Below are 12764 nucleotides of genomic sequence, written 5' to 3'. Positions count from 1 at the left end.
AATAAGCAGGAGACTGTTAGGGAGCTAAAACTGGAATTTCAATTTGCCTTCTGTGCCAGTAAGACCCAAAGCCACCCTGAAATAAGGGAAAAGTAGAAGTAGCTCTAGCTTTCAAATGAATAGAATGGTGTTTGGGGTAGAGGGGATCTTAGTGCTGGAGTAATATTTGAACTAACATTTCATCTTGTTGCTATGCAGTTTGTATACGTAGAGTGCCCTAATCCTATTGAATTGCAGTTGTTCTTATCATCCCAAAAAATCACATGTTCAAGAGCTACAGTCAGAAGTAGGCAATGGAAAATATCCCTTAAAGCTGAGTGAACTTAAAGAGATTGTGCAATTTAATTATATTTTTTTTTCTAGAAAGAAATTGGACTTATGTATAAGTCTGAAATAGTATGAAATAATCTACTACCACCTTGTTCCCAGATGTCCAATCTTATATTGGGAAATTTAAGTAACTTGCCATCAATTGCTAGGAATAAAGATTCTGGCATTCCTTCTAGAAGTTTCAAATCATTCATGAGTTGTCAGGCATCAAGAGTGTCTTAATATCTCTGCAAGAACTATTGGAACCACCTAAACTTAACTAATGGAGTCTCGTGTTTATCCTACCTGCTGCAAAGTAGGCAAACAGTATTCACAAGCTGTTATCTTGGAAAGATAATTCAGTGTGCTAATCCGACAGGCTGCCCTCAGACAAGGAAGAAAGATAAATCTTCTGGTGGAATGCAGAGGGGAAAATAGCCAGCGTGGTCTCACAACTAGCTCCCATTTTCTCTCAAACCAGAAGTGGAATAGGAAGCAGATTTTAGGGAAGGAAACCCCTTTTGAAAGCTGCAGAGCCCTGGTTCTATACAAAGTTATATGAGGATAAATGTCATACTATAACTTAGTAGTCTCGCAAAAGTTGATGGGGAAAAATAGAAGCGTTAACTGTGTGCAGGTTTGAGAAGCGTAGCAGTGGGTAGAAAAACTCTCCCCTGCTTCTGGAATGCCAGTTGACGTGGCGCCTTTAGCAAACCTCAGAACTCAGCCTAATTTTAATCTCGGCCAAGGTGATAGAACTTTTTCTTCTGAGAAGTGTAATTGCACCTAGGTCAGAAGAAGGACATACAAGACTGCAAAGTGGTGCAACTCATGCTGTGTCATTTTGTCTGTCCTGTTAGCCAGAACACTTTCCTCCTTATGCCTGTGAAGATGCGTATGCAGTCCTCAGATGAGTCCAATATCATAAAATAAATAAAAATAAAAATTACAAGATAAAAAACCCTAAAAGAAAATACAACAAAATTAAGGTGTTTCCTAAGGATCTTTAGGGAACTTAGTCCACTTCAATAAGTTCGTAGATATTTAACAAATAAGCTGATTGGACACAATTCTTTACCCAACTGTCAGGTAAATTAGAAACAACTATTTTACAGGTTTCAATTAAATACAGACCTGAACTGAGGATGAAAAACCTGCTAATATAATATGCAGGCCTGATTTAATTTTGTCCTTTTCTCAGGTACATTGATGCAGTTATTTAAGCAGGACTTAAAAATATGGTTTAATTGAGGGATTTTAATCTTTAGTTTCTGTTCATGCAGTTAAGCAATATTCCTTGTATTCCTATTGCATATTTCTTTTTCAGAGTATTTTTGCAATATTTGTAAGTGAAGATAGGGAAGTCTCAAAAATGCTGCATTGGGTAGATTTTGGGGGAATCTAAACTGACCACAGTAAGTTGGCTCTTAAGAATTCCCTGGTGTGAGGTGTCACCCTTGTGTTGTAGGCAGTAGGTGTCAGATGGAGAAAGCGCTGAAATCTGTACTTTCTAAAGAAGGTAAATTTCAGTTCTTTGCCAAATCCCCATATTGCTCATCTGTTCAGGTTTATGAGACAAATGCCCCAAGGTTACTGGATGTTAGTTAAATCCTTGCTTTCTTCTGTCAGTCACCTTTAACAAGGAACTTTAGGTACTGACTTGCTTTTTCATACTGATTAGGGAGGACTCTTATTAAGGGTTTTAGGATTCTGAATTCCCAATAGCTGTCTGTGTGCCTGCTGTTAATACACAATTATTTATTTTTAAGCAGGTGGCATATAAAACTTCCCTCCTTTTCTTTTCTTTTCCTTTTTTTTTTTTTTTTTACCCTAGGTAGTGCGGTTTTGCTGTTCGTACTCATTTGTGCTAGTAGTGTTGGAGGTGCACGAAGGGTGAGCTGCAAAACTACTTTTAACATGCTGAATTAATCATGGAACTTTCCTCCAAACTCCAGTCAAATGCAGAATTTTTTCCAAACTGCATCTGCATTAATACTCTTGGTATTATGACGTACAATGTTTGCAGTGTTCTGGGATGTGCTGGGAGCATGCCTGCCCTTTCAGAGTGCTCCCCTTCTTCTGTCTGTAAACTTCCAAGGACGTGGTTTTAACTTTCACATTTTTTATACCTACAGGAAAGCATTTTAGGAAATGAGCTGTAGGAGTCTTGCTAGCATGCAGAAGGCAGTTGAACTTCCTGCGTAGACTGATCAGTTTCTTGTGCTTGCTTGTGGCACTTTCCAAATGGTACTTGGTCTTGGATATCAGAGATCATGCTACTGACAATGATGCTGTTAGATTAAATAACAATATATTAATAGTTTAGGAACGTAGGAGGAGAATAATATACTGGGATTCACTCTTGTGAACGTTTGCACGTGTGTGTGCAAGGGTAAAGGGTGCTTGAAGAGGTGCCAAGTTCTGGGTAAAGGAAGACTCCTTTATCTATTAAAAACTCAGTTACTGCAAACGTGCATTAGAACACTCGAATTAAAACCTTCTCTGTCATCTTCTCTTGCTATACAGAGCTGATGTGTGAAAAGCACATCATACAAAATAAAGAAATCTTAAGATTTCATGCATAGGCTGTGGCAGTAACTATAAGAACTGCTGTATAGTATGATATGAGGAAGTAATTTCAGTCTGTTACTTCTCTTAAAAAAAAATATATATATATATATTTGAATCCATAAGAGAGACTGGGAGTTACTGTTCCCAGTTTTGTGACATATTAATCCATATAGATAAAAGATGGAGTGAGTACTTGTTTATCTCATTGTAGAAAATGTCACTGCCTGTTTTAATGGGCTGTGGGGCTGTTACATTTCTTCACTGCTTTTGCTACTTAATTTGCCTTTACTTGTGTAAAGTGAGTGAGAATTAAGAGGCTTCCCGGGTTCTTGAGTAACAGCTGTACTAGAAACTCAAGGGAAGTTGGTAGGTGTGTTCAGGCTATGCAGCAAGTAATTTGAAGCACTAGAAAAGCTTGGAAGATATTTATTACATTCTATAGGTTTCTTGCTTAAAAAGTAAATTTGTATGTGTTTTCCACAGGGTTATGAAGACTGGCTACGACATAAAGCAGACAATGAAGTAAATGGTGCTCCAGTTTATGTTGTTCGAAGCGGTGGCCTTGTGAAAACTAGATCTAAAAACATTCGGGTATGTTCCTAAGGACAAATTGAAAATTGTGTTTTTATCGGATAGCTGAAGGTCTAGTTTTGCTACTAATCATTGCAGCCTGTTTCATCGTGATTCGGTAACAATGTTGACATGAATTCTTCTTTTTTAAAACTCTATTTGTACTCTTCTCATTTGTGTTCTCTTCATTAGGTGGGGGACATTGTCAGAGTAGCCAAAGATGAGACTTTTCCTGTTGATCTGGTGCTTCTGTCATCTGATCGAGTTGACGGTTCATGCCATGTTACTACTGCAAGTTTGGATGGAGAGACCAATCTTAAGGTCTGGGTTACTGCTATGGAAAATGGTGCAGCTAATTTGCGATGTCATTTTTATTTCAGCCCGTTGAAATACATCCCCTGCCCCCCTCCCCCCCTTCCCAGTAGTCCTGTATCATTAACTTAATGGATGCTGTTTTACAGACACATGTTGCAGTCCCAGAAACAGCAGTGTTACAGTCCGTTGCCAACTTGGACAAACTTGTAGCTGTTATAGAATGTCAGCAGCCAGAAGCAGATCTATACAGGTATCACTTCATCAGTAAATATTTTGAACTTAAACTGAAATGAAGTGTTTATTTAGGAACGTTCTGGTTCTTGCTGGGATTAAAATAGCTTCAGACATCTGCTTAAATTTTAGGTTTTAGTAATTAGCATAAGTGTTTATACATATGTACTTCCTGAAAGGTGCAAGTGACAGCTTACATTTGAGTATTTCAGTAGTAAATCAGAAATGGCAGGATAATATTTACCTTTTGCATTTTAATCATGACCCTTATGTACACTTCTGTTCTAACCAGTACACTTGTTTCCAGATTCTAAAAAATTCAATGGCCTGTGAGTCTGAGCAAGTTGGAGAAAGAGTTGTATAAGGTTCTGCCTGGAGATTTCAGTATTATATAGTATATATTTTTTAACAGAATTCACTCAAACTGTAGCATATTATTGTAAGCTTGTGTTAATTCTGAGGATATGTGTTGGTCATGCTTATTGTGTTTTTGCTCAAGAGAAGATTTGAACTCCATTCAACAGAAGAAATTTAGATTAGAAACAGTGGTATCTGAGTGTGCTTCATTTCAGCCTTTAACATCAGCAAGCAATGTCTTAGAAACTGTAAAACAGCATCTTAGGTAACCAAAGTTACATTCACATCCAAATTTCCCCTGAAAGGTATAATGGAAGGTGGTAGCTATCGAGTAGTAGTTTTCAAAACCCCAGTATATCACAGCAGCTGTTCTTAAGTAAGCTTTGGGATCTTTGAGAAATATTAAAACCTTAAAACTTAAGATGCTTCGTTTGAAGAGGGGTTCAAATATTTGATCCTTAGTTCCATTTGCAGAAAACGTAAAGTTTGGGTAGAATTACTATAGAAGTTTATGTGACCGTTTGTAGCTGGGCATACTAAATATGCCAGTGTCAGATTTTGCACGCAGATTAGGTTGACTTTGTTTAAATGAATATTACTGTTTCTTATGGATGATATGCTGACTTACATTTGTTGAGGAATTACTTCTTACTGAAACATCAAGAAGTCACAATCTGTTGCAGTTGAGTAAGAAATACAATATTTTACGGTTTTATTAATGAACCTAATAGGCTTTCTCAAATGACTGTTCCTTTGAAGGATAAATGTTTCTGTTCTGAAATATCTTTTGGAAAATTATTGCCAGTATTGCCGTATTGTTTTAGTTTGATTGCTAAAAAACGTTGATTGTTTTGTACCTGTGAACCATTAATGACTTTTTTGTAAACATAGAGGAGTTTTTTTTACATTTTTGAGTCTTTATGAGGATATTTCTAACACATGGCCATTTTTCATAGATTTGTTGGAAGAATAACTGTAAGTCAACAAACTGAAGAAATTGTACGGTAAGTAAAACTTTGTAAGATTAATGTTTAGAACTGATGGAGGTGATTAAAATCATGACCATCACAAACAGTTACTGTTGAATATACGAGAGGGAGGGGTATTTTTACTGATAGTATCAATTATAGCTGCAGGCTTCAGATGGAGATGAGAAAAAAATTAGTGAAAGAAAGTTCATTACTACCCAGTTTTTCAGATCTAATAGGGCAGTTATAGAAAGCTTGGCTGTTCTGAAGGTGGTAATTTTAAAGCACTGGTAATTAGGTGGGAACTTTGTTGCTAGTTGTTATTTAAAATGTTTATTGATCTTAAACACTTTCCAGCAGCATATCGTGTAGACTACAACAGATCCCATGTCATCTGTTTATCAGAGGCTCTGAGCAGGTGGTTTTGCAGGTGAAATTCCTAGAAATTAGTGGTCTGTTTTAGCAAAGCCTCTGCTACAGATTGTAGCCTTCAGTATACTACTTCATACTACTGCCTGCACTGTAAGGATAGTGCTTAAATCTGTAATAGTCAACACATAACTGTGCACACGTAAAGCTATGTGCACATAATCATGTGCTCAGAGTCTTTCCCTGTGCAGTCGTAGCAACTAGCATACACCTAAACACATGTGAAAATACAAAACAGTTGTGAAGCCGCTTTACAGGCCTGCACGTGGCCTTCCCGAAAAGATTGCTGATTGCAGTGGGTTGGCCCCCAGCCAGCAACCAACCATCCACACAGCTGCCCATTCACTTCCCACCACCACAACAGGACAGGAGACAAAATGGGAAGGAGTGAGAAAGGTCACGGTTTGAAATAAAGACAGGGAAATCACTCAGAGGAAATGGCCAGATTTTCAGGAATATTTAACATGCAAGTTATTTGTTTACTTTTGAGACTCGTTGATAATCAGGCTTTCAAAAAACTTGGTCACCTCTTCTTGAAATCTGAAGTGCTGTGTTATGATGCATAAGTGTGTCACAGAAACAGGTAAATGTTTTCCAATGTCCAAAATGTTATGCTTTACATTTTTATTTTTTTAGTGACACTTCTACCTGAGCCAAATATTAAAGCTGTATTATTTTCTATGCAGCGTGTGCCTTCCGTCTGAAGAACTGAAAGTCTTTTGGTCTGAGAGCCTCCTATGAGGCTGGCAAACATCTGTCAATTTTAGATGGGAGTAACATGGAGTTCAGAGTGAATCAATGATTTGTCAATGGTTTTTGCACGAAATATGGGAATATAGAAGGCAAATCACTTAGCCCCAAGTCAGATGCCTTAGCCACCCCTCCAACCCCATCCCCCCAAAAAACCACCCCACTCAGATGTTTTCCAAGGTTGTTTCATGTACTGCTTCACTTGGAGCTTTTCAGAATTCATTACTGCCAAGCTTGACAGGTTCAGCTTTCATATAATCTATCAAAATAATTTAGTTGGCAACATATAACAGCCAGTTTAAAGGGAGTATGAAAAAATAACTGCAAGTTCCAGCTGCTGGTGGAGCTGTATCTTCTGACTGCTCCTCTAGTCTGTATTGCACTGATTCAGGTTTTGTATTTTGGGTTTGACAGACTGTTTTTACAAACTGCAAAACCCACTTGAATCCAGAAATGTATATTAGGTTCCTTATAAGAAAAGGTTAAATGCTTGAAGCATTTAGTTCAATTTTCCATCTAAAAGTTTCAGTCTAGCCTAAAATATTAACATATGTATGTGTAGTTTAAAGAATCTGTCATAGTCTGTGTGTATAATGGGTGCACCTGCTATTTGTGGTGGTAACTGTCGCATTTGCAGTAACATTTCAGTTAAATGTTTAACTCTGGGAGGTGTGGTGTGGGTTTGGAGTTTGTGTTTTTGAGTAACTCCAGGTTATGCTTTCAAAGGAACTTTGAAGTTTAAGAGCTTTGTTTATATCACGGACTGCTTGCGGTACAGCTCATGGAAAAGCAACACAAACCCAAGGACTATGATCTTTAATTCTTTTGCTTATACCCAGTATGTCAGCCTGGCCACTGCAGTTGTTCAGTTTCTGCTTTCATTTGAAACACTGGCAAAAATAGTGACTGCACTTTTTGTGGTTGTTTTTTTCCGCCCTGCAAGCCAACCCTGCCAGCAATTCCTAAAGATGATACAGCTGCTGGAGTAGAACATATGGCTCTAACCTTATATGAACCTTGATTCTGAGTGGACCTTTATTTTTACAGCACTGTTTACAGTTAACTTATCTGATGAAATGAATGTATTATTGTGGAGCAATAGATGTGAGGAAATAACATTTATGAAATTTTGTTCTTGTGTTAGGAAGCAGAACTTGCACTGTTGTGGTGGTGGTGGGTCCATCTAGTTATTTGTCTTTGTTTCTCTGGTGTCATAGCTTCTGAACTTGCTGGATCATTTCAGTTTGACAGAGGGGTAGAAATAAGATAAGTAAAACAGCCAAACCTGAAATAGCACTCCGTTGCACTGTGAGTTCAACAGGTTTTTTGCCTGCTGGCTTCTCAAATAACTTGCAGGTCTCTCTGAACCGGCCATTTGGTATATTTAATTCAGTCGCTAATTACGGGATATTGGACAGGGTGGGAAGGTGTGGCCGTGACCAAAGGAGACGCGAAAGGAAACAGAGTGCTCTGTGGAGATGTGTGGGTGAGGTGTGCTGAAAGGGGTAAGAGGATTGAAGGTGGACCTAAATGAGGGCAGGGCTGGAGTTGTCACAGTAGGAATTCATAGGGGATATAGAACAACTTTGCACAGGAAACTGGATTTCACTAGTCCTACAAAATACAAACCAACTAGTTTTAAAATGCGGATATGTCTCTTTCTCTTTAGACCTCTTGGACCTGAAAGTCTCTTACTTCGTGGAGCAAGATTAAAAAACACTAAAGAAATATTTGGTTTGTAGACATCTAAATACTTAAAGAGTATTCTCTTAAAACATGTTGATGAACTGTGGTTTAATTTTACTTGCGCTGAAGAAGTTGTAATAGTCTTGCTGACTTGTTACCTGAGGGGGATACGATTGTAGATAAAAGTAATGGTATTATGCTGAAGAATCTCGTAAGGGTATAAAGTTCCAGCTCTGCTCTGTGAAAATATTTGAAGTGGTTTGATAAAGGAATAACTACTTCAATGGATAAATTACTGGTGTTACTCTTGCCTATTGTTCAAAACTTTCTCCTGAGATTTACCATTCTGATTTCCATAAAATACATTTTGAAGAGCAGTGCAGTCATCATAAGGAGCAGCATTTTTAGTAGGTGTTAAAATTACTTCGGTGGCACTGTCTTACTGTAGCAGAATATTGCAAATGCTTAGAAAATACTGTCTCACCATTGTACTGAAAATTAGTATCATGTCTTGATTTTATCCTATATTTCTTAAAATGAAAAATTCTGGCAATTGTATATATACAAAAAATAAAGTATAACTCTTTATTCCCCCTCCCTGCCCCGCTTCCTTCCCAGGTGTTGCAGTGTATACAGGTATGGAGACAAAGATGGCATTAAATTACAAGAGTAAATCTCAGAAACGGTCAGCAGTAGAAAAGTATGTTTATTTTCTAATATCTTTCTTATTTGTAGTTTTAATTTAGTTTTTCCTCAGTAACTGTAAAACCCCGATGCTCTCGTCACTAGGTTTTAGGCAAGGAAAGACAGCATAACTGCTTTGCCTTCAGTAGGAAGCTATAAAGATAAAATCAGTGTCTTGGTATTTCATCCTTTACCGATTCTTTCGGTAGTGTGCAAAGTTGGAATACTTAAGCCTAAAAAGAGCTAAAGCAGAAAAAGTTTGGGAGGTTTGTTTTTGAGATGTGGAGATCACCAAATGATAGGTGAAATGCTGCTTGAACCAGATGCTCAGAGATGGTTTTCACAACAGTTCCAGCCTCTGCTGTTCTCTGCATCCTTTAATGTAAAACTGCATCATGCCTGTAAAGAGGATGGATTGAAATGGAGTCTTAAACACTTCAAAATCTTTGTCCTGAATCCTAGTATTTGATATAATGAAAAATAGCTTTGTTTCACACATTTTAAAGGACATAGTCTATCCAGATATATTTGGCAATAAATCTTGCTTCTAGCGAAGTTGCAGGTTCCATTTTAAAAATTTTGCTCATAGTTACAGGATAGGGTTACTATAATAGAGATCTATATGTTCAACCTTGTGAATTATTTTAACAGGAAAAGAAGTTCTGATATGTTGCCTCTATTTCAATTACAAAAAATCTGAGATAGCCCCCTAGCATTTTTTTGCAAACATGGGATTTATTAATCTTCTATTGCCAGATACAAACAGAACCGTAGAGTGCACAAGAAAAGTTCACTCATCAAAGCAAAGGGTGGAAAGCTGGTGTGGCTAGCATTACACAATGTAGAGGCAAGTTTGACTCTATCCTGATATGGCATGGCCTGGGTTAAATAATCAGATGCACATGATAGTGATCTTCTAACTAGAGAAAAAGATGCTGTGGGTTTCCACTGTGTGGTGGTTTGTACTGCCTTCACAGCCTTGCTAGATAACTGGGGAAGAAGAGAAGGATAAGTCAGCTCCCAGAATCTTGAACAACAGGTATGATACAAGTCAGCTGTTGGGGTATTCTTGCACCTCAATCTAGTCTTCATGTTGCTATATGCAGAGTATATCTTAGTGAGATGTAGGACTTCTTGTCACTTTTGTTGCTTGCTCATCACATAGAAACTTTACATCCATATCAAACACAGGATACATTTAAAAAAATAATTGTCCATTAAGTTTTTGATCAATTCATGTAGCCTCTGTGTCAATAGATTAAGTAAAATAAATTGAAGTTGGTTTTTTTATTTGCCTCTTTGTAGGTCCATGAATTCCTTTTTGATTATTTATCTAATGATTCTCCTCTTTGAAGCCATTCTGAGCACTATTTTAAAGTATGCATGGCAAGCTGAAGAAAAATGGGATGAGCCTTGGTATAATGAAAAAACGGAGCATGAAAGAAACAGCAGTAAGGTAATGTCATTCTACCCAGTTGCGTATCTGAGGAACCCTCAACCACTGTATGTTGAACGTGATATTTATATGTCTCTATTCTTGGATATAAATGTAATTACCCCGTGATCCACTTGCAAGTCTGTATGCTGTTGTCCCAGTATTTTTGAGAGCATTAGTCCTATGTAGCCTCGCCCTTGTGTAGAAATATCTTACCTCTGTTATTGATTGGTCTTTTCTTCCTTTATGAAAATGCCAGGCTTTTTAAAAACTTTGGGTTTTGTTAAGACGTATGTCTGATATTCTGTGTTCTTATTATAGTTATTATTCTTTTGGGTATATTTTGTCATTCCATAAATGAAAAGAGGAGGAGGATGGCTGTCCTTGTGCACTTTGTGTTGCAGTGATTTTACAGTTCAGGCATTTTGGACATTCTGTGATGTTGAGTTTGTTCGATGTTTTCAGGCTGTAATTTTGCTCAAGCTCCTGCTTGCCTTCTCACTTTTCTGCAGAGATTGGAGGGACGCTTCGAAGTGTTCCTTAGGTCTGCAGTTGTCATAAGTGTCTTTTTTTAATTATTCATTCCTATTTTTCTGGGTTCTGTTTAATTTTTTGTTTCTGTATGAGTCTGCCTTCTTCCAAAGCAGTTCAGGAGCTGGCTGGAGCTGATTCTAAGTAGTAAGGGGATTTTCAAAGCACAGAAGAATTGGAAATCCAGTTTTCACATGTGATGTGGTGTCAGATGTTTAACACCCACACCCTCCCCATCTCCCAAAGAGTTGATAATTGAAAGTGCTCACTAGGTGCCATTTGTGCAAAAAGGTTCAAATCCCAAGTCAGTAGAGTTCTGTTCTGCTTCACAAGTAGAGTGAAATTTACAGTTAGTACGTGGTGGTTCAGGAAGGAAAAAGAAGTAACGTGAGAGAATGTCTGATTCAAGGAGAGTTAAGACTTTACTGGCATTTCAGTAGAATATGCAACTTTCTCAGAATCTTGTCATGCAAAGTATTTTTGTGGTTTGACTGGAAAAATATCTTTATCTCAGTGCTGTGTAGTATCTGAAATTATTAATTCAGGTTATCACTACAGTTACCAAAATCTTTTCAATGTATTCTAAAATAATCTTATTTAAAAGTGTCACGGTCACAAAATATTAAATTAATATAAAAGTTTTTAAATTGTTTAGTGACTTTCTATTTTTAGTACCTGCACCTACTTAACGCACTTTCAGCTGTTTGAAGTGGTCAGTCAAGTGAATCCTTGGCTCCTCTTAACTTCAGGTAGTTGCTACGTAAGTTAGAATAGTCTGTGGAACATTTTCAGTTTTGAGTAGAATCAGGATAAGTATTTATTCATTCTTTCCATTCCCTTACCGTTGTCTTCAGGAGCACACAGAACCATTTGTTGTTCTGCAGTGTCACTCTCCTTATATCATGTCTGTGTTTTTCTCTTTCCATTGTTTACTTCCATAATCTGCTTTACATTGCTCAATACGCTGACATCCTTACTTGGAGTGCGTTCTCTGTTATCTGTCCTGTGTTGTGCAGGTTGTTATTTAATAGACAGTGCTTGAAGAAATTTGCTAACCTTAGTAATTGTCGCTTCTTCTCAGTATATCTTCTCTTACATGAATTACCGCTTTCAGTCTTTATCTCTTTTCTGGTTTGGTTTGGAAGATCTCTTAAGGCACAGAACTTCCTGAGGTTTTGTCAGACACCTTGATTGTTAGTGCTGACTTTTATTAAGTAATTATAGCAACACTCCCTAATTAGGAAGAAAGACATTATTTAGCTTTGGAAGCTGTTAACTACTTTTATACTCCCTTTCTTCAAAATGTTCTCCTACACCTATATCTGGTAGAGTTGAAAGAGGTATCCCACATTTTCTCATCTCTGATCTCCCTAACTCAATATTCAAGTGGTGATAAGTATTCCCAAAGTACAATTTAGATGCTAAGTTTGTTGTGCAAATGAAAAAGAGACTTCAGAGAGACTGTAATGTTGCATTTTAGTTTGTTAAAATTGTCATACCTAACAAACAGAAATTTCTATCCTGTTACATAGCTGTTTACCTGAAACGTATGTGTTGAACACAGTGATTTGAAGAGGCATAGAAGAAGTCTATGTCATGGAAATCCACACGATCTCTCGTGCTGTGTAGTCTGGATCACCCATGTCACTGGGGAATGCCAGTAGACAGGAACCCTCTTGTTGCTCTGCTGCCCTAAACCAATACAGAATACTTTCAGATTCCTCTGACAACATGGAAAATCAGCAGTTTGCCTTCACCATTTATGGTTCCTGAGGAAAGCCTATGAATGGTGCTCTTTGATGGAATGGAGAGCATATGAGTTTTTTCAGACCAGTCTCTTTGAAGAGACTTGTTTTGAGACAGGATCAGCATTACAGTTAATATGAATTGGTAACCCTCCTGACAGATTCAGTAGAAAGGACAAAAAT

General features: G+C 37.5%; 1 protein-coding gene across 9 annotated transcripts in view; it reads left to right on the top strand.

Moving 5' to 3' along the window:
* ATP11B (ATPase phospholipid transporting 11B (putative)) overlaps positions 1-12764 on the top strand; it is a 74790-nt gene that overhangs the window by 21186 nt on the left and 40840 nt on the right. For all 9 annotated transcript variants that reach the window (XM_040612964.1, XM_040612969.1, XM_040612965.1 and 6 more), the window contains exons 5-11: positions 3364-3471; positions 3643-3771; positions 3912-4015; positions 5310-5357; positions 8170-8234; positions 8805-8886; positions 10176-10326. In XM_040612964.1, the coding sequence (XP_040468898.1) occupies positions 3364-3471; positions 3643-3771; positions 3912-4015; positions 5310-5357; positions 8170-8234; positions 8805-8886; positions 10176-10326 (687 nt within the window). The remainder of the gene's footprint in view (positions 1-3363; positions 3472-3642; positions 3772-3911; positions 4016-5309; positions 5358-8169; positions 8235-8804; positions 8887-10175; positions 10327-12764) is intronic.

This window comes from Falco naumanni, chromosome 13, assembly GCF_017639655.2.
Source record: "Falco naumanni isolate bFalNau1 chromosome 13, bFalNau1.pat, whole genome shotgun sequence".
Lineage (NCBI taxonomy): Eukaryota > Metazoa > Chordata > Aves > Falconiformes > Falconidae > Falco > Falco naumanni.
This window is presented reverse-complemented; position numbering and strand designations above follow the sequence as displayed.